Source organism: Monodelphis domestica, chromosome 4, assembly GCF_027887165.1.
Source record: "Monodelphis domestica isolate mMonDom1 chromosome 4, mMonDom1.pri, whole genome shotgun sequence".
NCBI classification, from domain to species: Eukaryota; Metazoa; Chordata; class Mammalia; order Didelphimorphia; family Didelphidae; genus Monodelphis; species Monodelphis domestica.
In genome coordinates this window covers 172,246,389-172,265,245 of record NC_077230.1, presented here as the reverse complement: position 1 = coordinate 172,265,245, position 18,857 = coordinate 172,246,389, and the positions used below count along the sequence as shown (strand labels likewise).

The following is an 18,857-nucleotide window of genomic DNA, read 5'->3' as shown; positions in this document are numbered from 1 at the left end:
TCATAGAAGATCTTATAGGAGTAGCATTTAAATTGAACCTTTAGTTATTGTAAATATTACAGAAGCTAATGTGTCAAAAGCTATCACCTATTGGCATATGCCTCAAATATCAGAACCATATAAACTGTGGGAAATTAAGGAAACAAGCATTTATTAAAAGCTTACTATATGTGACTATATTTTCAAATGCTGTCTCATTTGATCTTCACCACAACTTTATCTCCTTTTTACAGTTGAGGAAGTTTAGGCAGACAGAAGTTAATGTGTTCCTTGTCCAGGATAACAGAGCTAGTAAGTGTGTGAGGAGAGAATTGTACCTAGATCTTTCTGACTCCAGTCCCAGTGATTTAGTCTGGGAAATAGTAATCTGTGACAGTTTGCAGAAAGAATGAGTACACATTACTTTGTTTTTAACTTATATTTATACATGTTTTATCTTCCACACTTCTTATTTCCTCTAGTAGAAAAAGAACTTTTTGAGAGTTAAAAACTTTAATTAAAAAAATAATATTGTACCTAACATAGTAGTAGATGTTTTACATATCTCTGTTAAACAACTAAAATAATTAATAATTAAAAAATAGAGTTTATTTTTTCAACAATAATTTTACATGTTTGTTGAAAGAAAGAAATATAGAAAATTTGTTATTTTTCCTTAAATAAAACAGTTTGCTGTCTGTTGTTTTTGGTACCATTTGTTGTCCTAAGAGAGTATGCCAAGCATCCTCATGACTAACTTGTTGAATTAGAGCTACTTTCCTTCCCAGTGACTTTGTAAGCATTTGTATCAGTTATCTCTTAAGAATTAAGTAACTCTTACTCATTTTTTCTACTACATCTGCCAAATTAATCTACAAAAATAATTTTTAAGTCACCTTAAAATGTATAATTTGTCCAGTGTTTATTAGTTTCAAAGAAGGCTCAATAAAATCATCTACTTTATTCACTTGTTCAACAAACATTTAGGATAAAAAATTTGGAGTAGGAAAGCATCTCATAGATCACTAAATCCGGGCCATCCTTTCGTTTTACAGATGACAAAATTGAAGCCCTAGGAGTTTTTAATTACACAAAGCCACCCAAGTAATAAGTAGCTGAGCTAGATTTTGAACCCAGGACTTCAGACTTCATATCAAATGCTGCTTTTTAGTACCTGCATAGTGCAAGGCACTGTAGAAGAATATGTTATGGTTTCTGCCCTCAAAGAATGTACAGTTTAATAGAGGACACAAAATTAGTACAAATAGGTGTCATAAACAGACCATCATAAATGTATTAAAGGAGCACAAAGTTCTCTGCTAGTTTAAAAGAAGAAACTCTTGACTAGCAGAATCAAAGTGCATTTTAGCCTTCAAGGATGAGTAGGATTCAACAGAAAGAGATAAGATAAAGACACTCTAGATATAGGGGAAATGGTGTGTGTGCGTTTATGGAAATAAGCAGTTGTTCTGCTTGACTGGAGTGTTGAATATGAGGCAGAGAAATGTGAGAAATTCTTTGAATATGTGGCTAAAAAGTTTGAACTTCAGTTCTTCAGTGGGAAGTTATTGAATATTTTTGGACAGTGGAGGTATATGATTGTGATGATGTATTAGAAAGTTGAATCTGGCAGTGTTGTTTTGGATAGATTAGATATAGGGGAGAATCAGAGGTGGGAACTTAAGTATGGTGTTTAAATGAGAAGTAATGAAGGCTTTGGGATGGGGTTATGTTGCTGAGTTAAAGCACATAATGAAAAGATGGATGGGAAAGAGAATGTGAAGATACTAAGATTTGATAACTAAAGAATGTATTTTTTTAATTAAAGTAGGAAATATACAGCAGAACAAGGAGCTGCTTATTAATAATTTATGATGAGTTTTCTTGATTAGTGATTTAAATACAAGTAATTCCATTTTTATTGTAGGGAATCAAAAAGGAATAAGAAAATTAAAATAGTTTGATTGCCATTTAGACCAAATGAATGAATCCTGGATAGTTGAATCTATTAAACAAGTCACAAAATTTATATCCTAAATATCTTTTAAGTATATTTCTCCCCTTAGCCTTCACCACTACCTCAGAATTTACTTGTTATATGTTAAGGTTAAAGAAATAAAACATGTCTGTATAGTCTGGAATTAGGTGTATTTATTAGAAAATTAGACTGAATTAGAAAATGAAGTTTGAAAAATGATTTTTTGTCTGGTTTGTTAATATGGGCACTTAAAGGTCTGGTATTGTTAAATTCAGATGGAACAAAAACACGTGGAGAGAGTGAGGAAGGAAGACAGACATGTTTTTATGACCCAAAGATGCCTTTCAATGTTTTGATGAGGCAAAAAAGTCTCATTCAGATTTCTGAACTTGAGAAAAGTTGTCTCTTAGTGAAGAGAGGAAGAGGAACTACTCAAGTTTCTAAAAGTGTAGGGTAGTTTAGGTTAGTAAAGGTAAATCTTTTTTTGTATGTCTAAGAAATAGATCCAATTTGAGATTTACTATGTTGGGAATAGATGAGAAGTAATTCAGAAAAGAATCCTCTTTCTATGTGAGACTTCATATTTTATTTCTTTAATTGCTGCTAAGCTATACTTAAAACTTTATTATTTATGTATAGCGTCTTTGAAAAAGAGAAATCTACTTTTGATTTTTTTAAACCCTTACCTTCCATTTTGGAATCAATACTGTGTATTGGTTCCAAGGCAGAAGAGTGGTAAGGGCTAGGCAATGGGGGTCAAGTGACTTGCCCAGGGTCACACAACTGGGAAGTGTCTGAGGTCAGATTTGAACCTAGGACCTCTCATCTCTAGGCCTAACTCTCAATCCACTGAGCTACTCAGCTGCCCATACTTTTGATTTTTTTTTAAAAATGTAATTTTTGGTTGTATATTCAATACTGGTCCCTTATGCTTATAATAGTATTTCTAATTACCAAATAGTAGGAAAGTTTGGAGACCATCAACGGCCTAGTACAGAAAGTGGAACTTGAAGTGAGCTTTGAAGGAAGCCAAGGACATCAAGTAAAAAGCAGAGCATTACAAGAAAAGGACACAGTCACTGAAAAGTCACAGGCACTGTCATTTTGTGGGTATAAGCAAAAGCAAAAAAAAAAACCCCATAAAAACCCTGACCTCACGGTCCCCCCCCCCAACCCCCCCACGCCGTCTCGGAGCTCAGGGCCTAATGGGGAACTAAAAAAAAAAGAAATAACAATCTTGGATCAACAAGATAGATACAAGAGAAATTGGAGATAATTAATACAGGGAAGCATTAAGGGGAACTGGGAAAGGCTCTTGCAGATGGTAGGATTTTAGTTGAGCTGCACATACCATGAGCTTCTGAGTCAATTACAGCTCTTGCCATTATTCCTAAATGGGGTATAAAATGGAGAAATCCTTTCCCCCTCCCCTTTGCTATAGTGTCCAGAGGAAATGTCAAAGAATATATCTTTAAGAGTTGATTCCCAGAGTGTGTCTAGCTTGCTTCTTATAGGCCAGGAGGGCATCTCCAACTGTCTATTGGAAATCTAGTAATGTATGTCATATAGACATCTTAAATTCGACACATTAAAAACTGAAATTATCTTCCCCCTACCCCATCAACACCCCCTTCTCTTCCTAACTTGGCTATTATTATGGAGAGACCAGATCCTCCTAGTCTTCCAGGCTCACAACCTAGGTCTCATACTTGATTTCTCATGCCCCCCTTTCCAATCAATCAGTTGCTAAGTCTTGTTTTTTCCATGTTCATAATATCGCATGTATTTGTTCCCTTCACTTCTCTGACACTGCTGTCACCCTGATTTGGGCACTTCATGATCTCTTTCTTGCCTGGACTATTGTAAGAGCCTGCGGAATGGTCTTCCTACCTCAGGTGCCTTCCCAGTTTAATCCATTCTTCAGTGATAGCTTTAAAGCACACACCCTTCTTCTAGTCCTCTTCCATTCAATAAATTCAGTTAATCAATTATAAAATTTTCTTGTTTTTTATTTTTTTCATTAAACCCTAACCTTCTGTAACCACTCTAGTATCTTTGCCAAGAAAACTCCAAATGGTGTCGTAATTAAGTGTGATTAGTGGCAAGACAAGGGGGAAAGCATTTGATTGTAGAGGATAATGTTGGGCTGAACCGATTCAGTTCAAAGGTTGAGATGGGGAAAGAAGGGGAATATTATCAGTCTAGGAATAATGGCTTAGGAAAGAAGTGAAAGATGCAGAGATTGGAGGTCACACTAAGGACAAGAACAGGATGATGTTTCATAAGGCATAAAGGAAGATAAACTAACAAAACATTAAGATCAAGTAAAGTAATTTCAGGGTTCATTAACATGGTAGTATAAATTCATGGATGATGGCATGATCAAGAAAATGACCATCTCCTTCTGTAGCTGAAATGAAGTGGAGGGGGAAGCTATGAAAAGTTAAGTAGATTGTGGAACAGGGAAGTTGGGGTATCTGAGGGAACATCACTATAGTGATGTAGACTTCCAGAATATGGGTAGGGGCTGGGGAAGAGAAAGACTGTGATTTAGATATTGAAATGGTTGAGGAAGGAAGAAGAAAACCAGGGCAGTTGATACATAACATGATCAGGATGAGGATTAGTTGATGAAATTGAATAGACTGAACTTCACAGGGACCCAGGTTGCTTTATCCAACAGAAGTGGATATTGCTTTCACTTAGCAATAGTCCTACTATATCTGTATCCCAAAGGGATCAAGGATAGGAGAGAGGATCTGCTTGTACAAAAATATTTATAGTACCTCTTATTATGATGGCAATGAAACTGAAGGGGAATCTGGCCATTGGGGAATGACTGATCAAGTTGTGGTATATGATTGTAATGGAATACTATTGTGCCTGGAGGAATTATGAAGAAGACAATCACAAAACCCGGGGAAGACATATGAAGTAAAACAAAGTGATTTGAATAGGACTAGGAGAATCCTGAACACAGCAACAGCAATAATGTATGATGATCATTTGTAAATGACTTAATGGTGATCAGTAATGAAATAAATTAAGTCAGCTCCCAGGGACTCATGATGAAAAAGGCTATATATACTGTCATAAAAGGAATTGATGGAGTCTAAATGCAGATGGAAGCATACCATTTTTTATTTTATTTCTTTCATGAGTTTTTTTCCTTGTATAAGCAATATGTATCTTCTTTCACAACATGATAAATATGGAAATATGTATTATTGCATGAAAACACATATATAACCTATATCATATTATCTACTGTCTTAAGGTGGAGCAAGGGGAGGGAGGGAGGAAGAGAACATGGATCATAACATATCGGAAAATGATCATTGAAAATCATATTTGTGTGATTTAAAAATGTGAAAATTAAAAATAAAAGAGTACATAGTGACAATTATGTTCCATCAGTTTTTTGAGAATTGGTGTCACTTTTTAGAAATTTATGGTTACCTTAGAACTTCTGAGCAAGGACTTATTGATTGCAGATGGCCATCTCTTCTTCCTTTGACAGATACAGGGGATATTTTTGCAATCTCATAATCTTACCATTCCCTGGTTTCCATACTGTTTGTTTCTCTTCTTTGGGAAGAGCCTTGTGCCTGCTATTTAGCTTCAAAGGTTCAGGGGTTCTTTTTCTTTTCTTTTCTGATTATGTCACATTCAGAGCCTGGATGACTATTAGGGATTCTGAAGAAGAGATTATTAGGTGAAAGGTGACAAGAAACCCCAAGATAATTTTTTCTGGATCTATAGTCTCTACCCTCCTCTGCTTTATCTCTCAGAAATGTTGATTTCTTTCTGGGTTCAACTTGGATGGGCAGAATATACTTCTAAGCTGATCATCTTGGATGAAGTTGCATGATGAAGGTGAAAATCTCAAATAGCAAATTTAAAATTTCCTTTTAAAGATTAATAATATGCAATGGATAATTAGGTAAAATGAAGATCATAAATGAGGTAGAGAAAATTGGTATTACTGCAGGGACAAAAAAAACATGCTTCAAAATCCAGATGATTCAGAGGATACATAATGAAATCTTTTACCCACCTCCCAAGAGAAAGATGATGGACTTAGTGTGCAGATTGGAGCATATATTTTTGGACATGGTCATTGCAGGAATTTGTTTTGCTTGACTATGCTACAAGAATTTTCTTTCTTTTCTTTTTTTCTCAATGGGGGAGGAAGGTGGGAGGGAGAGAAAATAGATTTTTATAGATTGAAAAAATTTTAATGAAAAAACTAAGCACTTCTTAATCCACAGATAACAACATTTTGAAATTTTGCTATTGCTCTGCATTGATTTCAATTAGGTTGTAAGCGATTCTATTACTATTAACAGAACTCTGTCAGCAAGAAAATATTCTGAGGTTCCCATGGAGAAGTCAGTATGTTTATACCTAGCATAAATTATATACCTGACAGTTGTTAAGAGAACAGAATTTTTCTCTAAAATCTCATAGAATCTTCACAGAAGCATAATATCTCAGCCAGAAGGGAACCCAGAGCCTTTCAAAGTCCATCTTGTACCTCAATGAGAATCACTTGTTTAACATCTCCAAATGGCCATTCAGCCTGTGCTTGAAGACTTCATTTTAGGCCAGACCTACTACTACTCATTCTACTTAGAGCTAGATTAGAGGATGGATAGGTTGGGCAGCTAGGTGGCACAGTGAATCAAGTGCTAGACCTAGAGTGACTAAGACTTATCTTCTTGGAATTCAGATCTGACCTCAGACACTTTCTAGCTATGTGACTCTGGGCAAATCACTTAACCCTATTTCCCACAGTTTCCCCATCAGTATAACACACTGGAGAAGGAAATGGTAAACCACTCACTACACTATCTTTTGACAAGTAAACCCTAAAGAGTGTCACAGAAAGTAAGACATGCCTGCAAACAACTGAACAATTACAACAGAAGATAGATAAGTTGTTAGGAGTTTTTTCTTTTTCCAAGTCTGAACTTAAACTATTTGTAGCATCTACTCCTTGTCTCTAGTTCTGCCTTCTGGGACCAATCAGAATAAGTCTAACCCATCTTCTACAAGCTAGCCCTTCAAAATCTTGAAGATAGCTATCACTTTCCCTCTAAGTCTATTGTTATCCAGACTAAATATTTATGTTGTTCATTTGTTTTTCAGTCATAGCTATCTCTTTGTGACCCCATTTGGAGTTTTCTTGGCAAAGATACTAGAGTGGTTTGCCATTTCCTTCTTTAGCTCATTTTACAGATAAGGACATTGGGGCAGAGTGAAGTGAATTGCCCAGGGTGACACAGATAGACTGTATCTGAGGTTAGATTTGATCTCTGGTCTTTTTAACTGAAGGCCGGGCACTCAATTTATTGTGCCACCCAGCTGCACAAATGGGTGATATCCTTACTTATCCCTAAATGCCCATAGTTCTTTTAAATAATACTAATATGTCATAATCTTGATGCCCTTTGGCATCCTAACACATTCTGAAAATTCTTCAGTTTATGAGTCAATGTACTTCCTAAAATGAGATATCTTTGTAATGTGTGGTTAAAATAGCACATTTTAAGCCTAGGGAGCAGTATGATGACCTGTAAGGTCCAGTTGGTTCATTCCTATTTGGCTTTAGAAAGTTTATTTTCGATGAAAAGTCTTGAATTCAGTTATAGTTGCTTTGAGTCTCCAATTAGGAAAATTCCTACCATCTAGACGTGGGCTGAATTCTCTTCCTAACCTTATGTAACATGGATTGGTGGCAGAATTTAATAAAGGGAAGAGAGAGATGGGGAGAGAGATAACAATTATGGTTTAATTGATATAGGGAACTCCCAGGTGAGGAACCTCTCTTCTAATGCAGATAAGCACCTTCTCTGCCATGTATAGTTTTAAAATTTTTAATTTAAAAATTTTCACATGTTAATACAATTTTTAATAGTCCTTTTCTGGCATATACAGTCTCTCTCTCCTACCCCGTATCCCTTCTGGCGAGAGCAGGTAATATGATATAGACCATACATGTGTTATCATACAATATATTTCCATTTTCATCATGTGAAAGAAGACATGTTTACAATAGAGAAAAATTCATGGAGGAAATAAAATGAAGAATGGTTTGCTTCAATTTGCATTCAAGTCAGTTCCTTTTATAGTAGTGGATAAATTTTCATGAGTCCCATGGAGTTGTCTTGGATCCTTGTATTGCTGATAATATTAAGTCATTTGTACATTATTATAGTCACTATGTGTTCCATTCTCCCAGTTCTGTTACCTTCACTTTCATTACTTTGTAGAAGCCTTTAGAGGGTTTTTTTGTGTGTGTGTGTGTTTGTCTTCTTCAACATTTCTTTTATAGTACAGTAGTATTCCATTACAATCACATATCACAACTTCTTCAGCCATTCCCCAATGGATGGACAATTCTTCAACTTCCAGTTCTTTACTACCACAAAAAGAGCAGCTATAAATATCTTTACACAAGTAAGGCCTTTTTCAGTATCTTTGATCTCTTTAGGATACAGACCTACTGTTGTTATTGCTGGGTCAAAGAGCATGCAAAGTTTGATGGCCCATTGGTCCTGCCACATAATGTTTTAGGGAGTTGCCTAGACCCCTGTGAGGTGCTAAATTCACACAGTCAGTTGTGTTAGAAGTATGACTTAATATAAGGTAGCTCTCTATCCATTCTCACACACATCCTGGTGAATTGGAAGACATAATGGTAGAATATATGATAGAAGCAGAATTTAAAAATGCAGGAAATTACCTAATTGGGAAATGATTTGGAGGCAATGCTGATAAAAGTGATGTGTCAAGGTGTGCTGGGTACTTAAATTGGAAAGGGGAATAAAAGGTAGCAGTAAAAGGGAGGGGAAAGGTACCTAAATGGTGGGGAAAGGCAGGATAATCAAGAGTGGGGCTTAGAGAGTGCTGTATTTTATTCCAAATAGAATCTAACCTAACAGAGTGCTGGCATTAGACTTAATCCTAACATGGCAGGCTTGGGTCTTTTCTTTCTTTGGAACCCAGAGACTTGGACTGTTCCCTAGAGCATTGAGAAGTTAAGTGATTTGTCCAGGATCATGCGTCCAAGATGTGCCAGAGATGGAACTTGAACTAGGTCTTCTGGCTTTGAGACTGGCTCTTTAACGTTTAAAAGATTTTGAAAAATATAAGATGAATCAGGAGAAATGGCTAATATATGGAATGCTTACAAGATTCATAGCAGTGAAGGTTTATTGTGAGAAGTCTGTTAGATTAAAGATGGGCTTTGTGGAAGAGGGCCATTTTCTCAACTTTTTAACCTACTTTTTATCCCTTTGAAAACTGATGTCTATGGGCTGCTATCTCTAAGGTAATCTTTATTGTTTAATTTTGTGGGCTTTTCTCAGTTCCTACCCTTTTTGACTTCTCTACTACCTTTGGTGCTATTGGTCTAATAATCCCTCTTCACTAGGTTTTCTTGGCTTAACTTTATTGTGGTTTTCTTCTTTCCTCTCTGTCTGATTGATCCTTTTGTTTTCTTTGCATGGTTATCATCTATATCCAACTTACCATGTGTAGATATACCCTGGAACTCTGTCCTACACCCTCTACTTATCTGGTATATACCCTTTCAGAGATATGGACAGTTCATAGGGATTCAGTTATCATCTCTCTGTAGAAGACTTCTCTATTCATGTATCTCACCCTCATCTCTCCCAAGTGGCAGTCCTACATCTACAGCTGTCTACAAGTCATCTCCATTCAGATTTCCCATAGGCATAGCAAAAGCTCAACAGGATCATATTGGAACTTTCTTTCCCCTCCCCACTTCTGCTTTTTATAAAGGCATCATTGGTTTGTTGGGGGAATTTATGGTTCTTTTTTTCCTAACCTGGGAGTCATCCTTTACTTTTAATTCCACTCACCTCCCATATTCAATCAGTTGCCAAGCCTTTGGCATTTGAGCTTACCCTCAAAAGGGAAGTATAGATATCAATCAAAAGAATTTATTAGTGGGAATTTATTAACTTCAACATCTTTTGTATTCACCCCCATTGTTTCACGTTAGTTGTTTCCATCTAAGACCAACCATCCTTGATCTGGTCCTTAAATGCTTCTTGTTTAGATTATTGCATTGTCTAACAAATTGTTCTCCTTGCATAGCAGCTGCCAAATGGATATTCTTGAAGTGTAGAGTTGACCATTCAATAGGCTTTTTATGACCCCTAGGATGAAAAAAAAAGATCTTTATGATATTGAAAGCTCTTTAAAATTAGTTACCAGCATTTTTTTCTAGGCCAATTACATTCATATAGGTATCTCCTTTGCCATTTCTTGTACAGGATCTCATTTCTTCCACCTCTGGGTGCTCACACGGGAGGAATGCATTCTCTCTTCACTATCATTTTGTGGATTGATACATTTCCTAAAAAGCTTAGCTTAGTTGAAACTTCTGCAGGGGTCCTTTTCTGATCACAGCCCTAGTGTGACTCCCCAAGCAATTACTTTGTATCTTACTTATAACCTGGCTTTGCTTCTGACTTTCTAGACTTTCCCTCCTCCATACCAGTTGTTTTCTCACACTAGAGATACCTCTACCCTAATTACTCCCCAGCACTCCCATTAGAGAAAGTGTCTGTTATAGCCAGTGTTCACTTCTAAATCAGCTCAGCTTCTCACTCTTTGGATTTCATGGGCCTCCTCCTCCTTTAACATTTTTGTTTTCTCTCATTTGAATATAAACTCCCCGAGGGCAAAGATTGTCTTTCTGTTTGCTTGAATTTATATTCCCAGGCACAAGTGCTTAAATAAATGCTTAATATAATTGAATCTATTTTGTGTATAAACATATGTATATGTGTGTGTGTGTGTGTGTGTGTGTGTATTTCTTGAGTCATTTTTCAGGCATGTCTGACTTTTTGTGACTCCTTGTGACTCTATTTGGGGTTTTCTTAGCAAGGATTCTGGAGTGTTTGCTATTTCCTTCTCCAGCTCATTTTACAGTTGAGGAAACTGAGGCAAAAAAGGTTAAGTGACTTGCCCAGGGTTACATAGCTAGTAAATATAAATATCTTTATATTATGGATATATATAGATAGATATTTTTACATTGATAATATCTTTATGTTATATTATGGATACAGTTGCCCCTCACTATATTGTGATTCACTTATTGTGACTTCACTGTATCACAGATTTTTTAAAAATATCTAATTCTGTATCATGGAATTTTCCCATATATAGTGGGATTTTATAGATGAATACTGTACTGTACACAATGGAAATGCAGTACACCACTACTGCTAGATTAAGTTTGCCAGAGTGAGATTGTACATGGCACACTATTGACTGATGGAATGAAAAGTGACCAATCACAGCACTGTGTTCTGTATCCTGAGTGCTGATTGGCTCAGTGTTTGTAAGACTGTGGGAAAGGTTAATAAATGTGTGGAAAAGGTTTGTAGAAGAATAAAAAGGATTTATATTTATAAAGCCTTAAAAATATGTGTGTGTGTGTGTGTGTGTGTGTGTGTGTGTGTGTATATAAATACAAATAAACATAACACAACTACTTCATGAATTTTCACCTATCACTGGGGTCTCTGGAACATAATTCCCACGATAGGTGAGGGATCACTGTATATCTATACAGATATCAATTTAAATTCTATCTAATATATATTATGTAGAATATCCTTGTATTTCATTAGAGATATATTTATATAGCTCTGTTTGTCCATCTACCCATCCTTATATAAAACACTTTAGACAAGTTGTTTCCCTTGATGGAATGTGAGCTCCTTGAGGGCATCAGACTGTTTTATTCTTGTTCTTGGGTCTCTAGCACTAGCAGAGTGCCTAGCTTAATAGTAGCTACTTAATAAATTCTTGTTAATACATTTTTTGATTGATATTCAAAGTTCACTTTAAGGATTAATCAAGTGCCACATTTTTTTCACGAGAATTTTCATGATCTCCCTTGTTGTTAGGCCATTCTAATAATAGTAATAATAATAACACACAGTGCCTAAAATGTGCCAGACAATGCACTGAATACTTTATTGTTTCATTTGATCCTTATAATAACTTGATGAGATAGATACTATTATAATCCCCATTTTATTGCTGAGGAAACTGAGGCATAAAAAGACTTGCTTAAGATCTCACAACTAGTAAATGTCCAAGGCTGGATTTAAACTAAGGTCTTCTAATTTGCTAACAGCTTCTGAGCATTTGAATAGATAGAGAGGAAGGGGTATGGGCATAAAATAATCAACAACTCACATGTGAGAATACCCAAAATGTTTTCAAGAGATGATAAACTAAACTGGCCTAGTTACAGCAAGGGGTACACGTTGATTTGTAGATGGGGTTAGACTACAAGATTAGTTGGAGGTCATTCATGTGAAAACTTGGGTGCCTCGTTTAGAATCTAGGTTTTGAGTAGTTGACCCTGGGGAATCCTGATAATTTTTTTTCCTTTTAAACATTATTTTATTTGGTCATTTTCAAACATTATTCCTTGGAAACAAATATCATTTTCTTTTCCTCCTTTCCTCCCACTGCCCCTCCCATAGCCGACGTGTGATTCCACTGGATCTGATAATTTTTTAGTGATTAACATGATTTAATTGGCATAACTTTGGATGTATCTTTACTCAGTGTCTTATTTTTTTCCCCTTTTCTCTTGATTTGATCATCTAAGCCATGATACTTTTTCATTGTTCTTTGGTTTTTCAAAGACAAAATAGTAACATTTAGTCAGATAAAATGCCACATTTAACTTTGGAGAAAGATCATTTAAAAGCTGTAAACTTCATTTTTCAAGTTAGAGGGAATATAACATTTTACTAGTTAACTGTCAAGTATTTATTTAGCAGCAAAAAGTAGATTTATCACACTTGAATAAGAAAACTAAATGTTATCTTGATTTTGAAGAATTCATATGGAAGTTTGGTAATAAAACACAAAATTGTGCTCTGGCTGCTGGGGAATCCAGTTTTACAGGGCATATTTTTCTAACCTATATGGAACTTTAAGAATCTAATTCAGCATATGTATTCTTTATTTGCTGACTAGTTGCTGGGGAAACAAAGATGAAAATGAAACTGCCTCTGGCCTCAAGGAGTTTGCATTTTACTGTGTCACAAGCTATAATAAGTGTTGGAGTGAATTTTGTACAGGGTACTGGAATTGATATAGGTGCACTCAAGAAAGAGTTTGTTGTTTTAACTTGCCAGTAAAGTGAGCCAAGTTCTTTAAAACTGAGTAAATTGTTTACGCCACAAACAGAATGATTCTTCTCTCAACTTTTACAAATCTATTCTTCCTCTCTTCCCATTCCCACATTTATAAGTTTTAGGGTAGCTCTATTTGCTTTTATTCTTTTTTAAGCTCATGATTAAAGCTAATTCTGTAAGGATCAAATTCCTGCCCCCAAACTAGATCACTTTGACTTTTCATTTGGTTCAAGAGCCATTTCCCTCCCCCAGTCTCCATCCCATAATCAGAGACAACTTGTTTTGAAGCAGCATAAGAAATAGCCAGGTTTTTATTTCATATTTTTGATAAGTTTGTGCTTGGTACACATGAGGAAAACATGTAAGTGCAAGACAATAAACTAAATCCTAATGGCACTTTAGTTGCGGAAATGATACCTCCCTCTTTTGCAGCGGATCTTCCATGTTACCAAAATAGTAATGTTATAATCTTGCAGTAATGTAGGGTATCTTTTACACTGAACTAGTATCTGCTCTCAGTTCATGGTTTAGCAAGAAGGCAGTAGGGTTAATAAAGAGATTTAAGGAATTATGGATGAATTTTTTTAATTGTGAAAACTCAGATTGCATTTAGTCTTTCAAAATGATTTCTTATTTGATATTAGTGAAAGTTTGTTTTCACACCTCCTTACAGAGATTTCATTGAACACTGCTTGTTAATGGGTCTAATTTTTGGCTAATCTATACCCCTTCATCTAAAAAAAGTTCTTTTCATTTAGTAATTCTAAGAAAAAAATTACGTAATTTGAGACCTAGATTAGTATTCTAAAAGTTTCAATTGGAAATAAATGAATTAATAAGTTCTGTGCTGTTTTTTAAAAATACAAACTTTGGAAATGAATTTTTCTTCTATCTTAAAAATCTCCCTATTTATAAATTTCATTAAAAATTAATCTCTAAAGTGTTATTTGACTGCCTTGGCCAGTCTGAGTTTAACTCTAAGTGTGGGATTTATCATTTCCAAGAAGGTAGAATGTGTTTATGTAAAATGTAACTTTTTCAATGGCATATATATGTATGAGAGTCCTTTTGAGAGCTTTCATTTTAATCTGATTTGCAAAGTCCCCAAATTGACCCAGTTACCCATTTTATGAGTCGTATAACTATGGAGTAAATTTAGTTCATCTCCATATTTACATACTTTAAATAGACCAGTGTAAACAATCTCTTATCTGCCATATGTTGAATTGCTTTGGTAAAATAAGTATATAACTGTCTAATCAACAAAGATGGCATTGAATTACACTGTTTTGAGGAGAAAAAAAAATCCAGCCCCAAGTGAGCTAAATGCCTGTTAATCTGGTTCTTTAAATATCATAAACAAAAGTATCAGAATGTGTTTCCAAGGACAAAGGAGGCGTTTTCACGAATGTGATTGGTTGCTGCCTTGCTCTGTCCCATAGTCATTCTTAATTGGCTTTGGGTAGAGTTAGATTCACATAAACAGGATGACATTTATTACTTTTGTAGTTGTTTCTTCGAACTGAGAACAGAAACTCCCAGGAGTAACTGCCGATTTCATTTCACATATGGTCTACAAGAGGCTCTAGTTCTATGAAGAAAAGACATGAGTTTGTATGCGAGAAGGGTCACCCTGCCTGCAATAACTCCAATAGTGCTGCAGAAAAGGGTAGGGTACAAATCCTCTCCTTTCTTTTCCCTCCTTTCCCCTTCTGTAAATGTCTGGGAAACTTTAGTTACAGATCCTCCGAGAATATTCATTTAGTTTGCTGAAAATGTTATTTGACCCAAATTGGGAAAAAAAAATTATGTCATAATGAAGATATTGTAGAAATAATTATTGTAGATATTGCAGAAATAAGCTACCCAGTGGAAGCAGCAGTTTCCATTTTAGATAACTGAGTGGCATTTTAGGAAATGTTAAGAAGTCTTTTTTCTGGTACTATACATATTTATCTTTAATCCTGTTTGCTTTCATTTTAATTGCTAATTCACATTTGCTATGGTGTTTTATATTGATTTATAAGGAACAGTTTGTTTCTCTGTAGTTCATAATATTTCTCTCTATTGCTGAAAGGAAATATGTAATTGCTTTCTTGTGAATTATACATTTTTCTGGTTATATTTCTAATTTCTATCAATTTTACTTGATTCTTATTTTAAATATATGTGAATATTATGAGTAAAGATAATTCCATTTATTAAAAAAATACAAATTATATCAAATAGTTTGTGTAAAGGAGCTTTCTGTCACATTTACATTGCATTTTGTATTTTAATACAAAAACCGTATGCTTTAGCATATATGTTGGAATGATAACTATAATTCATATTCTGTGTATATTCCTCTGATATTTAAGTGGTATCATTCCATAACTGATTTCTTTGTTGGTCAAGTAAAAATTGAACTAAAGTATGGTCGCTTAAACACTGCAGTCACTATTGTAGATCCTAAATTTAAGTTCAACTTGAATATTCTATCCACTTCTTCAATTTGATTATTCTCCTGTACTCCTCCAACCAAGATATTTCATTTACATGGCTTTCATTCTAGACTGCTTATTCCTAAGGCTATTTCCTTATTTTATAAGCTATTAAATTGCATATTGAACATTGTTGTACAGGTTTTCTTTCCTATTCAGAAAGCTAAATAAAGATCTGGATGTTCTCTGTACTTAACCTTTCTGTGTGTCTGTTTTCTTACCTGTAAAATGAGGGAGTTGGTCTAGCCCCTTCCACCTCTAAAATGATATAAATTTGAATTTATTTTCTTTTAGAATTATGCAAATTTAAAATGATACCTGTTTTGTTCATTCCTCGTTTTAAAGAGTGTTTCGAAAACATTAGTAAAAGATGTTATCATTTTCAAGGACATTTTTTTGTAGTATGGGTGAACAGTAGGAGCAAAATTTGAATAGAAAATCAGTTGAAGTGTTCAATGGTAATCAAGAGACTATTTTGGAAATAATGTTTGCACTTACTGAGTAAGATCTGAGGTTTTAGTTTTCTCTCAGTTTTTGTAATGAACTTCTTTAAGGTTTTCCTTTATAAGTATTAACTATATTAGGCTCAACCTTGTGGCTTTCTTTTTCAATAAACAAACATTAACATTATGCACCAAACATTGGTAAGTTGCATATGAAAGTACTCCTGGCCAACTTCCCTCACAGGGTTCATATGTCACTTCAGTTATTCTGCCCAGGCTGATACCATTTACTTTAGGGATTGGATTTTTTTCCTTATTATTTCTTTCACACATTGGATTAGACTTTATTAGGTGATGAAAAAATGATTACATGGACATGTCAGGAACTAGCATACTCTTTAGTACAGTGAAAGGAGGCTTGCAAATGAATACACCAAATTACTTCCTCACCATTTTTTTAATGCACAGCGTTGTCTTTCCTCTAAAAAGCACAGACTAATCTCATAGCTCAGCATATGGCTTCTTTATTTGCCTTGAACAGATAGGTATAAGGGTAATTTAGTAGTAGGCACCCTAATGTCCCTACAAAGTGAGTATAGTACACCTCTAAAAGTATCTGGCATCAGTAGGAAGTAACTTCTCTGTCAGTGTCTAATCTATCAGGGCTCAGGACTTTTGTTTCAATCTTATCATTGTATCCTTGGTGCTTAGCACAGTGAATAGCAATAAATAGTAAATGCTTAATAAGTGTTTGTTGCTCAAGTTGTTTGTTGCTCAAGTTGTTTGTTGCTCAAGCTCATTAAGACTGTTTTATCATTTGTGCTGTGGTAGAAACTTGAATTCAAGTGCAATTCTTAGTGTAGTGTTTCTTTTCCAGTAATGAGCTTTGCTCTTTGATACTCATCAAAATACTTAAGTTCAAGTCTTAGAGGTACCTGGGGATGGGGGAAAAGGCAAGAAACTTTCTTTCACTATCAATTGTAAATCTTTTTCTTGGTTTTAGAAACTCAGGAGTCCTAAAATTTTCATTTAAAAATTATCTCATATTTTTTTCTCTTGCTTCAACTTTTACTCTTTCCCATTTAGGAGGGAAAAAACCCCACTTTGTAACAAAAATATAAGCAAAACAAATTTTCATGTTATCTGTGTTCAAAAATGTATATATTACTCTGCATATTGAATCTGTCTAACATCTTTCAGGCAATGGGTAGTATTCTTCATTATCTCATCATCAGTCCCCCACAATGAGAACTGATGATTGCTTTGAGCAAAGTTCTTCAGTCTATCAGAATTGTTCCTTTTTAAAGTATTGTTAATTCCTGAATTGTTTCTTGGTTCTTTTAACTTCACTGAATGAGTTCATATGTCTTATAACATTTCTAAGAAACCATTTCTTTCATCATTTCAACCAGCATATTCATATATTAAAATTTGTTCTGCCATTTCCCAATTGATGAACACTCCCTTAATTTTGAGGTTTTTATCGCTTCAAAAAGAATTGCTAACATATTTTTTGTATATAGAGGGTCTTTTAAAATCCTTTTGATTTCTTTGGGGATATAAACTTAGTTCTGTATTGCTTTCCACAATATGTAGACCAATTCATAGCTTTTCTAACACCGAATTAATGTTTCTGTCTTCCCACAGTTCTACCAACATTTGTCATTTTCCTTTTTTGTCAACTTTGTTGAGAGTTGTTCTAATTTAAATTTACCTGTTTAGAATCAATTGTAATATTTTTCCTTACATTTATAGATGGCTTGGACTTTATCTCTTGAGAACTGCTTGTTCATATCCAATGACTTTTAACCATTTGGGGAAGAGTTCTAAAATTCTCGAGATGTGAGACAGTATGCATGGTGGAAAGAACACTTTCTGGAGGTAGAGGATGTTGGTATAAATCCTCATTCTGATGTTGTCTGTCTTAATTCCCTAGGCAAGCAACCTGCCCTATGTGGTCCTCACTTCCCTCATCTCTAAAACAAAGGAATTAGACCTTTCTATATAGCTCTACATCTATGATCCTATAATCTACCAAAATTCATTCATAGTTTTTCATTTCAACAATCCATTCTTTTGAAATAATTTCACCTCAACAACTGTTTTCTTGATGTTCAGTTATTTTAGTTGTGTCCAACATTTTCGTGATCCTATTTAGGGTTTTATTAGCAAAGATTCTGGAGTGATTTGCCATTTTCTTCTCCAGCTCATTTTACAAATGAGGAAACTGAGGCAAAAAGGTTTAATTGACTTTCCTAGGATCACACAGCTATTTAGTATCTGAGGCTGCTATTGAACTCAGATCTTCCTGTTTCAAGGCTCAGTGCTCTTATCCATTTCACCACCTAGTTATCTTTCTATGAAGCAGCTAACTGGTTAGGCATTTTTAGATGAGGTGGTAGTAGTAGTAGTAGTAGTAGTAGTAGTTGTTGTTGTTGTTGTTGTCAATAACTAATGCTTAGGTAAAACTATATTCCTGGCAACCCTGGCAAATAGATAACAATTATTATCCCCATTTAACAGATGATAAAGTTGAAGGAAGCAGGAATCAAATGACTTGTTGTGGGTCACACAATTAATGTTTGAGGCTTGATTTGAATTTGGTCATTCACATTTCAACTTTATTGCTTTGGCCACTTAGCCAATAATAATTTATGTCAGTAAGGATCTGGAAACATTTCAGGATGTTTGCAAATATTTGGATTTATTGATTATTTATTTATTTTAGTCACCCTTGATTTTTTATTTGTTTGCCAAAGAACTGAAA

General features: G+C 34.8%; 1 protein-coding gene across 5 annotated transcripts in view; it reads left to right on the top strand.

Annotated features, from left to right (window-relative positions):
• Positions 1-18,857, top strand: part of GRB14 (growth factor receptor bound protein 14) — a 175,510-nt gene that overhangs the window by 68,039 nt on the left and 88,614 nt on the right. The window contains exon 1 of one of the 5 annotated variants that reach the window (XM_016433668.2): positions 14,608-14,833. The exons of 3 other annotated variants lie outside the window; for them this stretch is intronic. In XM_016433668.2, the coding sequence (XP_016289154.1) occupies positions 14,758-14,833 (76 nt within the window). In that variant the 5' untranslated portion in view covers positions 14,608-14,757. Of the gene's footprint in view, positions 1-14,607; positions 14,834-18,857 lie in introns of those variants that run through there. One more of the 5 variants, XM_007494275.3, reaches the window with a different exon arrangement.